Here is a 16,144-nt window from a genome sequence, read left to right on the forward strand (position 1 = left end):
AGTTTTTTTTTCCCCTCCAAATTAGCTTTTTGTCAAACTGATTTTACAATGTTTTCAGCAATGTATTATGGAAACATTTTTTAAAAGATTTTATTTTATTTTTATTTTTATTTTTTTTGACAGAGTGGACAGTGAGAGAGAGAGAGACAGAGAGAAAGGTCTTCCTTTGCCGTTGGTTCACCCTCCAGTGGCTGCTGCGGCCGGCGCACCGTGCTGATCCGATGGCAGGAGCCAGGTACTTATCCTGGTCTCCCATGGGGTGCAGGGCCCAAGCACTTGGGCCATCCTCCACTGCCTTCCCGGGCCACAGCAGAGAGCTGGCCTGGAAGTGGGGCAACCGGGACAGAATCCACGCAGGTGCAGGTGCCCCGACAGGGACTAGAACCCAGTGTGCTGGCACCGCAAGGCAGAGGATTAGCCTAGTGAGCTGCGGCGCCGGCCGAGAAGTAGTATTATAGCCAGAGAGAAGGAGAGACAGAAAGGTCTTCCATCTACTGGTTCACTTCCCAGATGGCCGCAACAGCAGGGCTGGGCCAGGCTGACACCAGGAACCAGGAGCTTCTTCTGGGTCTCCCACACTGCAACAGGGGCCCAAGCACTTGGGCCGTCTTCTACTGCTTTCCCAGGTGGTAGCAGAGAGCTGGATGGGAAGAGGAGTAGCTGGGACTTGAACTGGCACCCATATGGAATGTTGGTGCCACTGGCTGAGGCTTAGTTTACTATGCCACAGCACTGGCCCTGGGAACATTGCTAGATAGAATTTGGTGGCCCTGATTATTCTTTTTTTTTTTTTTTAATTTTTTTAATTTGAGAGGCAGCAGAAAGTTCACATCTGCTGGTTCACTTTCCAGATGCCTGCAGACAGCCAGGGCTGGGCCAGGCTAAAGCCAGGATCCAGGAATTCTATCCAGGTCTCCCATGTGGGTGGCAGGGACCCAAGTAGTTGGCCATCATTTGCTGCTTTCCTAGGCTCGTTGGCAGGAAACTGGATTGGAAGCAGAGCAGCTGGGACTCAGACTGATGCTCCCACATGGGATGCTGGCATTACAAACAGTGACTTTAAGCCTCCTGCACCAGAGTCCTGGCCCCAGTAATAATTTTTTCCTAATGTTTTTACATGAGATTGACCTTTCTCCTACATCAGTTATCTGTGAAGTAATACAGTGCGGTTTTTAATCATCCAGATAGCAGAACAATGTTTTAGGCCCTCAGCAGAGAATAGGTTAACCAGCTCATTGCTGTATCATATCAACAAAAGCACAGCTGAACTTACAACTTAGACAATTTCCTGCAAGTCGCGCAGTCTGTCCTTCAGCTACGTATCAAAACATCTCCCTCTGGATGAAACTAGGCTTTTGGCGGATGTTCCTGAACAGCCTCACGCTGGTTGCCTGTAGCGTGGCTTGTAGTGCTCTGTGGTAGGATGCCGTTGGCTTAGAGATGCCTTGTCAAGCACCTGACACATCCTCTCCTCGAGTCTCCAGGAAAGCTGACAGTGACGGGTGTACTAGCCTGTCGCACAGCCGCTTCTCCTGTTGTTGCTCCTTGAGCGAAGTTTCTTTCTAGTCCTGATGTAGGGACCGCTTAGAATTGTTTTGAGCGGCTGGCTTTGTTTCTCTGTGGTCGCCACAAACTGTTAAACTGATGAAGTTTCCTTCTTTAGAGCGAGAATAGAATGTTTAAGTCATATTTATGGTCCCTTCATTACAAATACAGGGTTTTTGAATAGGCATTATAATTTTGATTTTGTTTTTCACTTATTTATTTCTGAATAGATTAAAAGGTTTAATCACATTTCAGAAATGGTAAGGGCAAAGGTTACATGATTAAGAGGCACCTTTCTACCCCTTTCTTAGAGCTGCTCAGTTCTGTGTGCTAGAGGCAGCCATTGTAATCAGTTTCCTCTGTGTCCTTCCAGACATTTTATGCATTTGTATGCACATATGTTCATTTTATAGATTTTTGTAACTCCATTTTATTTTTTTTATTATGCCTGTCACCTACTTTAAAAAATAATTTCCTTGTAATTAAAAATATTTATTTGAAAGGCAGAGTTACAAAGAGACAGAAGCAGAGAGAGAGTTCTTCATCCACTGGTTCACTTCCCAGATGGCCGCAATAGCTAGAGCTGGGCTGATCTGAAGCCAGGAGCCTGGAGCTTCTTCTGGGTCTCCCACGCGGGTGCAGGGGCCCAAGGACTTAGGCCATCTTCCACTGCTTTCCCAGGCCATAGCAGAGAGCTGGATTGGAAATAGAGCAGCCAAGGCTTGAACCAGCACCTATATGGGATGCTGGCACTTCAGGTGGTGGCTTTACCTACTATACCACAGCACCAGCACCAATTTCCGTGTTTTTTTTTTCCTTCTAAATCTTTTTTTTTTTTTTTTTTTTTTTTTTTGGCAGATAGAGTTAGAGAGAGAGAGACAGAGAGAAAGATCTTCCTTCCTTTGGTTCACTCCCCTAATGGCCACCATGGCCAGCACGCTGCGCTGACCTGAAGCCAGGACTTGAACCGGTGCCCATGTGGAATGCCAGCACTGCAGGCTCCTAAAATAAATAAATCTTAAAAAAAAAAAAATTAACCATCTCTGAGTGATAAGGTTGCAGAAGATGCTCAGTTTATTTGATCTTTTCTTCATTTTTTTAATCTTCAGCAATGAGCATGAATTATTTTATAATAGTTTTTTTTTTTTTTTTTTTTTTTGAAAGGCAGAGTGGACAGTGAGAGAGAGAGACAGAGAGAAAGGTCTTCCTTTGCCGTTGGTTCACCCTCCAATGGCCGCCGCGGCCGGCATGCTGCAGCCGGCGCACCGCACTGATCCGATGGCAGGAGCCAGGTGCTTCTCCTGGTCTCCCATGGGGTGCAGGGCCCAAGGACTTGGGCCATCCTCCACTGCACTCCCTGGCCACAGCAGAGAGCTGGCCTGGAAGAGGGGCAACCGGGACAGAATCCGGTGCCCCGACCAGGACTAGAACCCGGTGTGCCGGTGCCGCAAGGCGGAGGATTAGCCTAGTGAGCCGTGGCACCGGCCTTTTATAATAGTTTTTAAAAACACGGAAATTGGGGGCCGGCGCCATGGTTCACTTGGTTAATCCTCCCCCTGTGGTGCTGGCATCCCACATGGGCGCTGGGTTCTAGTCCCGGTTGCTCCTCTTCCAGGCCAGCTCTCTGCTGTGGCCCGGGAGGGCAGTGTAGGATGGCCCAAGTGCTTGGGCCCCTGCACCCGCATGGGAGACCAGGAGGAAGCACCTGGCTCCTGGCTTCGAATCAGCGCTGTGGCGGCCATTAGGGGAGTGAACCAATGGAGGGAAGACCTTTCTCTCTGTCTCTCTCTCACTGTCTGTAACTCTGTCAAATAAATAAATAAATAAATAAATAATAAAAGTTCATTGATTAAAGCCACACATATAATCATGGCCAAAACTGCATGGATAAATTCAAATCACAGTTATAACAGACTAAATTAAAATTCTATACAAAATGTCTATAAAAAAAACTGTTCTTTCCCTTCCATTTGTTTATTAATATATTCAGTTATTCATAATAGTATTTTTAACTTTTTTTTTTAAAAGATTTATATGTTTATTCATTTATTTGAAAGGAAGAATTACAGAGAGGCAGAGTCGGAGAAGCCTTCCATCTGCTGGTTCACTCCCCAAATTGCTGCAATGGCCAGAGCTGCACTGATCGGAAGCCAGGAGCTTCTTCCAGATCTCCCATGCAGGTGCAGGGGTCCAAGCATTCGGACCATCTTGAATTGCTTTTCCAGGCTGTAGCAAAGAGCTGGATTTTAAGTGGAGCAGCTGGGATTTGAAACCGGAGCCCACTGCAGGTGGTGGCTTTACCCACTGTAGCAGTGCTGGCCCTCAGTATTTTTAACTTCAAAGTGTTGTATATAGATATATACATTATATCAATCTGCTTAATCTCCATGAATGAACATTGGGTTTCTTTTTACTTTTTTCAGTATTGTGATCACTATAATGAACCTGCCTCTCTGGGCAGTTGTCCAGTTATTTTGTTGGGATAATACACTGGGAATTATCATTTCTGAGTCAATAGGCAAGCACTTAACAAGTGCATACTGGGAGAGCATTGTGGTGCAGATGATTAAGCCACCTCTTGGGATGCCCACATCTCCTGTCAGAGTACTTGGAATTAAGTGCTGCCTCTGTTCTGATCCAGTTTCCTGCTGATGTGCCTTGGAAGCAACAGATGGTGGCTCAGGTATTTGGGCCCCTGACACCCACATGGGACACTTGGATGGAGTTCCTGGCTCTTACCTCTGCCTGGCCCATCTCTAGCTGTTGCAGGCAATTGAGAAGTGAACCACTGGAAGGAAGATACCTCTTCTTTTTTTTTTTTTTTTTTAAGAAAGCTTTTATTTAGGCCGGCACCGCGGCTCACTAGGCTAATCCTCCGCCTAGCGGCGCCGGCACACCGGGTTCTAGTCCCGGTCAGGGCGCCGGATTCTGTCCCGGTTGCCCCTCTTCCAGGCCAGCCCTCTGCTGTGGCCAGGGAGTGCAGTGGAGGATGGCCCAGGTGCTTGGGCCCTGCACCCCATGGGAGACCAGGAAAAGCACCTGGCTCCTGGCTCCTGGCTCCTGCCATCGGATCAGCGCAGTGCGCCGGCCGCAGCGCGCCAGCCGTGGCGGCCATTAGAGGGTGAACCAACGGCAAAGGAAGACCTTTCTCTCTGTCTCTCTCTCTCACTGTCCACTCTGCCTGTCAAAAAAAGAAAAAAAAAAAAAAGAAAGCTTTTATTTAATGAATATAAATTTCACAGGTACAGCTTTAGGAATATAGTGGTTCTTCCCCCATACCCGCCTTCCCACCCCACTCTTGTCCCACCTCCTACTCCCTTTCCCATCCCATTCTTCATTAACATTTGTTTTTGATTAACTTTATGTATAGAAGACCAACTCTATACTAAGTAAAGATTTCAACAGTTTGCACACACACACACAGTCACACAGACACAAAGTATAAAGTTCTGTTTGAAAGCAAGTTTTACAGTTAATTCTCATAGTACAACTCATTAAGGACAGAGAACCTTCTTGGGGAGTAAGTGCGCAGTGATTCCTGTTGTTGATTTAACAATTAGCACTCTTATTTATGACGTCAGTGATCACTCGAGGCTGTTGACATCAGCTGCCTTTTGAGTCCACAAACTCCCTCAGTATTTAGACAGGGCCATATGCAAAGTGGAAGGGAAGCTATCTCTCTAGTCTGTCATTCTGCCTTTCAAATAAGTAAATTAATAAATGAATCTTTAAAAAATCATTCTCAGGGCTCAGTATTTGCACAATAAACAAACTTGAAATATATGGTAATACAGAAATTTATTTAAAGTGCATATTTCCCTGGGGCCGGCGCTGTGGCGCAGCGGGTGACATCCTGGCCTGAAGCACCGGCATCTCATGTGGAGACCCAGCTGCTCCACTTCCGATCCAGCTCTCTGCTATGGCCTGGGAGAGCAGTGTGGGATGGCCCAAGTCCTTGGGCCCCTGCACCTGCATGGGAGACCCGGAGGAAGCACCTGGCTCCTGGCTTCGGATCAGCGCATCTCTGGCCGTTGTGGCCAATTGGGGAGTGAACCATTGGGGAAGACCTCTCTCTCTCTCTGCCTCTCCTCTCTTTGTGTAACTCTGACTTCCAAATAAATAATCTTTAAAAACAAAATAAAGTGCATATTTCCCTGTAGAAAAGTTATCCAAATGTCATTAAAACAGACAGCATATGAGACTGACTGCCCATTTCCACATTCTATGGCTAACATTTCTTGCCAGCTTCCACTTTGTGTTATTATTATTTTTTGCAGTGGGAGCTGAATATACATAATCAATCACTTTTGAGTGGGTGGAAGTTAGAAGGGGATAGTGTAGCTATATCCATGTGGTTCTCACCGTGACCACTGTCCTTCAGGGTAAAGGGATGCTCTGCATGGAAGAGTTCCTCGTCTTCGGAAACGCTCCAGGCGAGACTCAGAGCCGCTTGCTGGGGATGCGGTAAAAGGGATCTGTTAAATTCTGGGCTGCTGCTTGGTCCTGGGAGTGTCTCATAGTTCAGTTTATGACCATCTATTCGTGTCTTTGAAGTCTGAGTGATTTTAAATATTTTACTTTTCAGTGGTTGAAGGCCTTGCACTGTTGGACTTGGGAGTGTCTCCGTATTCTGGAGCAGTCTTTCATGAAGTAAGTGTTCTTTTTCTGTTTTCCAGATATTAAGAGTAGTTTACAGGCTCAGATACCAAAGCCTAACTGCTGTTTTGTACAAACATTTAAAAATATCCACTTTTGAAAACTATATTTAGAAACAGTCCTTTTTTAGATGTGCTGCATGTAAGAGGTTTCACAATTGCAGTGGAAATGATCCAGATTAAGATTGTAGTTGGGGGTGGGGAACAGATGAGGCCTCTGTAGAAGTTACCATTTTTAATGGCAAGTTGTAAATAATTCCCAATCCATAAATAGATTATGTGTTTGTTGGCTGTAATCAGTTCTTTGGAACATGGTTTCCCATGGAAAATGTGACAGCGGTGTTGGTTCCATAGAAATCTATGAAAATTTACTTAATCTATAAAATTAATTCTTTTTTTAAAACGATTTTATTTATTCATTTGAGAGGGAGAGGGAGAGGGAGAGAGAGAGAGAAAGGTCTTCCATCCACTGGTTGACTCGCCCAGCAGATGTTAATGGCTGGAGCTGAGCTGATCCGAAGCCAGGAGCTTCTTCCAGGTCTCCCACATGGGTGCAGAGGCCCAAGGACTTTTGACATCTTCCACTGCCTTCCCAGGCCATAAGCAGAGAGGTGAATTGGACGAGGAGCAGCCAAGATGTGATCTGGCACCCATTTGGGATTCTGGCGCTGCAGGTGGGGGCTTAGCCTACACCACAATGCTGGCCCCATAAAATTAGTTCTTAATAATAATAGGGGGCTGGCGCCGTGGCTTACTTGGTTAATCCTCTGCCTGCGGCGCCGGCAGAGGATTAATGGGCGCCGGGTTCTAGTCCCGGTTGCTCCTCTTCCAGTCTAGCTCTCTGCTGTGGCCCTGGAAGACAGTGGAGGATAGCCCAGGTGCTTGGGCCCCTGCACCTGCGTGGGAGACTGGGAGGAAGCACCTGGCTCCTGGCTTTGGATCGGCGCAGCGGCCATTAGGGGAGTGAACCAATGGAAGGAAGACCTCTCTCTCTCTCTCTCTCTCTCACTGTCTAACTCTATCCGTCAAATAAAAAAAAAATACAAAAAATAATAAAAAGAAAACCAAAACTAACAAAACAAAAAAAACTCTTAATTAGTTCATTATCATCTCTATTTTTTTAAAGATTTTATTTATTTATTCGAAAGTCAGAGAGTTACACAGAGAGAAGAGAGGCAGAGAGAGAGGTCTTCCATCCAATGGTTCACTCCCCATTTGGCCGCAATGGCTGGAGCTGCACCGATCTGAAGCCAGGAGCCAGGAGCTTCTTCCAGATCTTCCACACGGGTGCAGGGGCCCAAGGACTTGGGCCATCCTCTACTGCTTTCCCAGGCCATAGCAGAGAGCTGGATCAGAAGAGGAGCAGTTGGGACTAGAACTGGCGCCCATATGGGATGCCAGCGCTTCAGACCTGGGCGTTAACCCACTGCGCCACAGCGCCGGTCCCACCTTTATTATATTTTTAAGATTTTTTTATTTGAGAGGCAGAGTTACAGGAGAGACAGAGATACAGCAAGAGAAAGATCTGTCTACTAGTTCACTCCCCAAATGGCTGCAACAGTTAGGGCTGGGCCAGGATGAAGTCAGCAGCCAGGAGCTTCTTCCAGATCTCCCGCAGGGGCCCAAATACTTGGGCCATCCTCTGCTGCTTTCCCAGGTGCATTAGCAGGGAGCTGGATTGGAAGTGGAGCAGCTGGGACTTAAACTTGCGCTCATTGGGATGCTGGTATTGCAGGCAGTGGCTTAACCTGCCATGTCACAATACTGGCCCCTCACCATAGTCTTTTTTTTTTTTTTTTTTTTAAGATTTATTTTATTTTTATTTGAAAGAGTTACAAAGAGAGGTAGAGACAGAGAGAGAGGCCTTCCGTTGCGCTGGTTCACTCCCCAGATGGCTGCAACAGGCGGAGCTGCACTGATCTAAAAAGAAAGCCCTGCAGGGGCCGGCGCCGTGGCTCACTTGGTTAATCCTCTGCGGCGCCGGCATTCCATATGGGCCCTGGGTTCTAGTCCTGATTGCTCCTCTTCCAGGCCAGCTCTCTGCTGTGGCCCGGGAGAGCAGTGGAGGATGGCCCCTGCACCTGCATAGGAGACCAGGAAGAAGTACCTGGCTCCTGGCTTCGGATCGATGCAGTGCCGGCTGTAGCAGCCATTTGGGGAGTGAACCAAAGGAAAGAAAACCTTTCTCTCTCTCTCTCTCTTTCTCTCTTTCACTATCTATAACTCTGTCAAAAAAAAAAAAAAAGCCCTGCAGGTCCTCCTCAATATACCAACCACATTTCTTTCCTTTTCTCTTTCTATTTTTATTGACCGTATCATTTTACAGTAGAAGTCTTCTTATTTGACAGTTTACCTCCTAATTTATTTTTTAAAGATTTATTTTATTTTATTTGAAAGAGTTACAGAGAGAGGTAGAGTCAGAGAGAGAGGGGTCTTCCATCCACTCGTTCACTCCCCAAATGGTCGCAACAACCAGAACTGAGCTGATCCAAAGCCAGAAGCCAGGAGCTTCTTCTGGGTCTCCCACGTTGGTGCAGGGACCCAAGCATTGGGCCATCCTCCTATTGTTTTTCCAGGCCACAACAGAGAGCTGGATGGGAAGTGGAGCAGCCGGGACTCAAACTGGTGCCCATATGGGATGCTGGCACTGCAGGCTGGGGCTTCAACCCACTGCACCACAGTGCCAGCTCCTTATTGCCTAATTTTTAAAAAAAGATTGTTTATTTGAAAAACAGAGTTACAGAGAGAGAGGGAGATAGAGTCAGGGACCTTCCATCCCCTGGTTCACTTCCTAAGTGGCTGCAGTGGCCAATGTTAGGCCAGGCCAGAAGTCAAGAGCCTTGAACTCCATCTGGGTCTCCCATGTGGGCATCATCCACTGTTACTTGCCCAGGCCCATTAGCAGGGAGCTGGAATGGAAGCAGAGCAGCTGGCTTGAACCAGGTGGGGGCATTACAGGCGGCAGCTTAACCCACTGCACCACAACACCAGCCACCTACATTCTAATTTTTATAATTATCTACTTATCTGCCTTATAATACTTGGAGAACAATTTTTTTTCTTTTCTATCTAGTCCTTCAAAAGCATTCAACTTGGGCCTCATAGAAATAGCAGCTGTCTTTTGCATTCGTATTTTGTTTTCTTTATATTAAGATCTAATCAAGGCCGGTGCCATGGCTCACTTGGCTAATCCTCCGCCTGAGGTGCCAGCACCCCGGGTTCTAGTCCCGGTTGGGGCACCGGGTACTAGTCCTGGTTGCTCCTGGCTTTGAATTGGCGCAGCGCCGGCCATAGCGGCCATTAGGGGAGTGAACCAATGGAAGGAAGACCTTTCTCTCTTTCTCTCTGTCACTGTCTATAACTCTGTCAAAAACAATCTAATCAAACCACGACAAAAAGAACTATTGGCAGAAACAGGAACAATTTAAGAGACTCTTAGTAAGCACATATTTCAATTATAGGGAACAGATGTATGTAGGCATGTCAAAGAGCAGTCCACTAACCACAGGGTACTGTGTTTTCTAGACGTAGTGAGAACTCCCTGAGAGTTCTGACTTCCTCTCATTATGCTAATACTATATTCTCTATTACCCTGATGTCTGCTCACGCTATGTCCTCTTTATGGAGGGCCACTCTCCCTTCTTCTTCTTCTTCTTCTTCTTCTTCTTCTTCTTTTTTTTAACATTTACTTATTTATTTAAAAGGCAGAGTTAAAGAGAGGGAGAGACAGAGAGAGATCTTCATCTGCTAACTCACTCCCTAAATTGCCACAGTGGCTGGTGCCAGGCCAAAACCAGGAGCTTCTTTCTGGTCTCCCGCCTGGGTGCAGAGGCCCAAAGACCTTGGCCATCCTCTGCTGCTTTCTTAGGCAAGTTAGCAGTGAGCTGGATTGCAAGTTGAGCAGCTGGAGCTTGAGCTGGCGCCCATATGGGATGCTGGCACTGCAGACTGTGGCTTTAACTCACTGTGCCACAGTGCTGGCCCTTCTTCCCTCTATTGTTGACTTTATTATTCAGATATTAGCTCAGGATTTACCTTCTCTAAAAAGCCATCCTCATCACCTTAGACTAGGTTAGATTCCCTCCTGTATCTTGCAAAAAGTCTAGGCTTTTTATTTTCATGGCTTTTATCATACTCTTGAAATTGCCTCTGTATTTGTTTTACTCATGATATACTCTCCTCAAAACAGGTACTAGCATCCCTGATTCCTAATGCTTATCTTTTAATCTGTATTTGCATTCCATTTGTTAAGTAGACCAAATGCCAGTTACTTTGCTAGGTACTAGAGGTACAAAACAAGATACAATCTCTTGCCTTATGTTTATATTTCTGAGACAGACAATAAGTAAGTAAAGAAACAAATTTCAAAGCCAAAAATGTTATCAGGGTTAAAGAATTTAATTTTTTAAAAAGATTTGTTTATTTATTTGAAAGAGTTAGAGAGAGAGAAAGGACAGACAGATCTTCCATATGCTGGTTCACTCTTCAAATGGCTGAAATGGGCGGAGCTGGGCCAATCTGAAGCTAGGAGCCAGGAGCTTTTTCTGGGTCTCCCACATGGATGCAGAGGCCCAAGGACTTAGGCTGTCTTCTGCTACTTTCCCAGGCCATTAGCAGGGAGCTGGATAGGAAGTTGAGCAACTGAGACTCGAACCAGCACCCAGACAGGAAGCGGCCCTGAAGTTCATGTGTTTTAAGATTTGTTTATTTATGGGGCTGGCGCTGTAGCACATCAGGTTAAAAGCCCTGGCCCATGGCATCGGCATCCCATATAGGCACTAGTTTGACTCCCGGCTGCTCCATTTCTGATCCAGCTCCCTTCTGATGCACCAGGGAAAGCAGCCGAGGATAGCCAAGTGCTTGGGCCCCTGCACCCATGTGGAGACCCAGAAGAAGGTCCTGGCCTTGCTTTGGTTCAGTGTGGCCATTTGGGGAGTGAACCAGTGGATGGAAGACCCTCTCTCCATCTCTCTCTACCACTCTCTGTAACACTTTCAAATAAATAAAATAAACTTTTAAAAGATTTATTTATTGTAAGGTAGAGTGATATAGAAGGAGAGACACAGAGAGAGATCTTCCATTTGCTGGTTCACTCCCCAGATGCCTGCAACAGCCAAGACTGGGTCAGGCTGAAGCCAGAAATTCCACTGTGGTCTCCCATCTGGGTGGTACAGAATCAATTATTTGAGCCATTGTCTACTTCTTCCCTGGTGCATTAGCAGGGAGCTGGATAGGAAGTGGAGTAGCCAGAACTCAAACTGGCACTCCCAAATGGGATGCAGGTATCCCAAGCAGCGACTTAACCTGCTGTATCACAACTCCTACCCCAAGATGTTCGTTAGTTCGTCAAGAGGACATCATAGTAAAATAATATTTATATACCTAATAATAGAGCTTCAACAATGTGAAGTCCAGATTGATAGAACTATAATGAAATAGTTAAATTTGCAATCATGATTAGAGATTTCAATATTGCTGTTTTAATGACTGATAGAATAAGTTGACAGAAAATCACCAAGATTTTCCAAGACTTGAACAACTTTATCAACCAACTTGACTTTTTTTTTTTTTTTTAAGATTTACTTATTTGAAAGGCAAAGTTATAATGGGGGAAGAGAGGGAGAGAGAAAGATATTCTTCATCTGCTAGTTCATTCCCCAAATGGCTGCAGTGACCAGTGCTGGATCAGGCTGATGCTAGGAAGCCTGGAACTCCATCTGGGTCTCCTGTATAGGGGGCGGGGGCCCAAGCACTCAGGCTGTCTTTGCTGCTTTCCCAGGCACATTAGCAATGTGCCGGGTTGGAAGTGGAACAAATGAGATTCGAAGTGGTGCTCATATGGAATGCTGGTGTTGCAAGTCAGGGCACTGCACCACAATGCTGGCCCCTTTATTTCTTTGAATAAGAGCAAAACACATACTCTTTTTCAAATGTCCACAGAATGTTTTCAAGATAGACCATTATTCTGGCCCATAAAACAAGATTCAATAAGGTTAAAAAGACTCGAGTCTTACAAGGTAAATTCTCTGACCACAATTGAACTAATAAAAAGTACTAGACTTAACAGGGTAAGCCTCCACCTAAGCCACCAGCATCCCATATGGGCGCTGGTTGTAATCCTGGCTGCTCCTGTTCTGATCCAACTCTGTGCTATGACCTGGGAGGACAGTTGAGGATAGCCTAACTGCATGAGCCCCTGTGCCCACATGTAGACCCAGGAGAGGCTCGTGGTTCCTGGCTTTGGATCTGCCTGGCTCTGGCTGTTGTGGCCATTTGGGGAGTGGGCCATTAGATGGAAGATCTTTCTTTCTCTCTTTCCCTCTCTGTCTGTAACTCTGCCTCTCAAATAAATAAATCTAAAAATGTGATTTCAGTTACTGATAAGTAAATTGAGAAAACTAAAGCTGGGTTAACAAGATAATAGTTGTGTGTGTATAGCTTTTTAGATACAGTATTACGTTCAGGGAATATGCTCTGAGAAAATGAAATTTGGTTAAGAGATCTAAATGAAGCATACAAGCCATAAGAGGGCCCTGATTTGGGAATGAGTTTGGTATTTGGGAGTTACAGCAAGATTGCCAGTGTGGCGAAGGTAGAATTAGCAAAGAAAACAATATTAGAGGTGAATTTGGTTGAGCATTTGCCACAGTGGTTAATTTGCTACTTGGGATACTCACATACCATATTGGAGTGCATTGTTTGAGTTCCAGCTACTCTACTTCTGACCCAGCTTCCTACTAATGTGCACCCTCGGAGGCAGCCAGGTTGACTTGAATACCTGGGTTTCTGTCACATACATGGGAGACCTTGATTGAATTCTAGACTTTGGCCTGGCCCAGCCCTGGCTGTTAGCATTTGGGGAGTGAATCAGTGAATGGAACATGTCTCTGTCTCTCTTTCTGCCTTTCAAATAAAATGAAAATAAACAAAAAATAGAGATGAATTGAGAAGTTAGAAACCAGATTATATAGGACTTTATATAAACATAGTTAGTATGATGGAAAGACACTAGATTTTTTTTTTTTTTTTTTGACAGGCAGAGTGGACAGTGAGAGAGAGAGAGAGACAGAGAGAGAAAGATCTTCCTTTACTGTTGGTTCACCCTCCAATGGCCGAGAGTGCCGGCGCACCGTGCTGATCAGAAGCCGGGAGCCAGGTGCTTCTCCTGGTCTCCCATGGGGTGCAGGGCCCAAGCACTTGGGCCATCCTCCACTGCCTTCCCAGGCCACAGCAGAGAGCTGGCCTGGAAGAGGGGCACCTGGGACAGAATGCGGTGCCCTGACAGGGACTAGAACCTGGTGTGCTGGCGCTGCAAGGCGGAGGATAAGCCTATTGAGCCGTGGCACTGGGGATAATTTTTTTTTTAAGATTTTATTTATTTGAGAGGCAGAGTTGCAGAGAGAAGGAGAGACAGCGAGAAAGATCTTCCGTCTGCTGGTTCACTCCCCAAATGGCCACCAGGGCTGAAGCTGGGCCAATCTGAAGCCAGGATCCAGGAGCTTCTTCTGGGTTTCCTGGGTAGGTACAGGTGCCCAAGCACTTGGGCCATCTTTCACTGATGAGGCTTAGCTTATTATGCCACAGTGCCAGCCTTGACACTGGAGACTTTTAAACCAGGAGACAGGGGCCTGTGCTGTGGTGTAGAGGGTTAGGCTTCTGCCTGCAGCATTGGCATCCCATGGGGCACTGGTTCCAGTCCCAGCTGCTCTACTTTTGGTCCAGCTCCCTGCTGGTGGCTTGGGAAAGCAGTGTAGGATGACTGAGGTGCTTGGGCCCCTGTACTTCTGTTAGAGACCTGGAAGAAGCTTCTGGCTTCAGGTTGGCCCAGCTCCGGCCAATGCAGCCATTTGTGGAGTGAATTAGCAGATGGAAGACTTATCTCTCCGTCTCTCCCTCTCTCTGTGACTCTGCCTCTCAAATAGAAAGTCTTTTTTTATTTTTAAAAAGGTTTAAAAAGAAACACTAGGAGACATGTGGTAATATTTATAGTTTATGTTTAATAAATACTGCTGCAAATACCGAGAGAAGTTGACCATAGGGCAAGAGTTGAGACAGAGAAAATTATAAAGGTGCTGTTGGAGTAGTGTAAGCAGGATGATGGTGACTTGGCACTAGAATATCAACAATGAAGTTATGTTTTAATATAGTTTCTCTAAGTAATAAAATATAAAGAAACACAATATGTCATGCCAAATGAAAACACTTTTTTAAAAAAAATTAGTTTTTAATTGAAATGCAGAGTGACAGAGAGAGATCTTCCATACACTGGTGCACTCTCCAAATGGCTGCAGTATCTAGGTCTAGACCAGGCCAAGACACCAGCCAGGAATTTCATCTGGGTCTTCCACAAAGGTGGCAGGGCCCCAAGTACTTGGACTAATGCCTTCCTGGGGCATTAGCAGGAAGCTGGATTGGAAACAGAGCAGCCAGGACTTAGCTCTGATATAGGATGTCAGTGTTGCAAGTGGCAGCTTAACTCACTGCACCACAGTGAGAAAGTTTATCATGACTTTGCATCATTTCTTTCTTAACCTTCTTCAGATTTTATTATCCAGTTCCTAGGGCAAGGTCAGAATATGTGAAAGTAGAGAGGAAAATTCTGCATAAGATACAAAGTGAATTTATTAACCACAGATTAGATTTTGACTGCTTTCGAAAAAGATGTTTTTATTTTCTGTGTTATACCCAGTACTGATAGTAAAATTATGAGTGCGTTCGTCCCCTACTCAACTGGGAAGGGTCACTCAAAGAGATATAGTATAAAGACTATTATTATTATTCTAAGATTTATATATCTTCTTGAAAGAATTACACAGAGAGAGGAGAGGCAGAGAGAGGTCTTCCATCCACTTGTTCACTTCTCAGTTGGCCACAATGGCCAGAGCTGTGCCCATCTGAAGCCAGTAGCTGGTAGTTTCTTCCTGGTCTCCCACACGGGTGCAGGGGCCCAAGGACTTGGGCCATCTTCTACTGCTTTCCCAAGCCATAGCAGAGAGCTGGATCGGAAGTGGAGCAGCTGGAACTCAAACCAGCACCCATATAGGATGCTGGCACTGCAGGTGGCGACTTTACATGCTACGCCATAGCACTGGCCCACATAAAGACAATTATATTCAGCATATGCTTCTCTATAAAATACTACTGCATACTTATAAGTTTATTATGGAAACCGGCCTATTTCCTAATAGGCTTTTTGGGAATATTTGTTATGGTATTTCTGAGAGCTATTTAGGGCCATCTTATTTATTTTTGTAAATTATTTATTTTTGTTTATATAAGAGATGGAGAGAGCTTTCATCCACGGTTCACTCCTTAAATGCTTGTAATAGCCATGAGTGGGTCATGCTGAAGCCAGGATCTCCAAGTGGGTGGCAGGGGCCAAGTAATTAAGCTATCATCTGCTGCCTCAAAGGGTGTGCATTAACAGGACACTGGAACTTTTTTTTTTTTTTTTTTACAAATTTTTTTGACTTATATAGGGTGAACAAATTTCATGTATTTCATATATACAGATTGAGGAGCATAGTGATGCTTCTCACCCTACTCTCCATCCTGCCTATGTTACCAGCCTCCCTCCTCCTTCCTTTCATTTTTTAAAAAAATTTTTTAAAGATTTACTTTTTTGAGGCCGGCGCCATGGCTCAGTAGGCTAATCCTCTGCCTTGCGGTGCTGGCACACTGGGTTCTAGTCCCAGTCGGGGCACCGGATTCTGTCCCGGTTGCCCCTCTTCCAGGCCAGCTCTCTGCTATGGCCCGGGAGTGCAGTGGAGGATGACCCAAGTACTTGGGCCCTGCACCCCATGGGAGACCAGGAAAAGCACCTGGCTCCTGGCTTCAGATCAGCGTGGTGCGCCAGCTGCAGCGTGCCAGCCGCGGCAGCCATTGGAGGGTGAACCAACGGCAAAAGGAAGACCTTTCTCTCCGTCTCTCTCTCTCTCACTGTC

The 16,144-nt window shown here is 45.8% G+C and overlaps 1 protein-coding gene across 9 annotated transcripts in view; it reads left to right on the top strand.

Moving 5' to 3' along the window:
* PIGU (phosphatidylinositol glycan anchor biosynthesis class U) overlaps window positions 1-16,144 on the top strand; it is a 136,137-nt gene that overhangs the window by 29,546 nt on the left and 90,447 nt on the right. For all 9 annotated transcript variants that reach the window (XR_016216608.1, XR_016216609.1, XM_089308093.1 and 6 more), the window contains one exon: window positions 6,131-6,195. Coding sequence is in view for 4 of the 9 variants with exons in the window: in XM_002710794.6 (XP_002710840.1) it covers window positions 6,131-6,195 (65 nt within the window). In the remaining 5 variants the exon portion in view is untranslated. The remainder of the gene's footprint in view (window positions 1-6,130; window positions 6,196-16,144) is intronic.

The sequence above is a fragment of the Oryctolagus cuniculus genome, chromosome 11 (assembly GCF_051225735.1).
Source record: "Oryctolagus cuniculus isolate XC-2025 breed Fujian yellow rabbit chromosome 11, ASM5122573v1, whole genome shotgun sequence".
NCBI classification, from domain to species: domain Eukaryota; kingdom Metazoa; phylum Chordata; class Mammalia; order Lagomorpha; family Leporidae; genus Oryctolagus; species Oryctolagus cuniculus.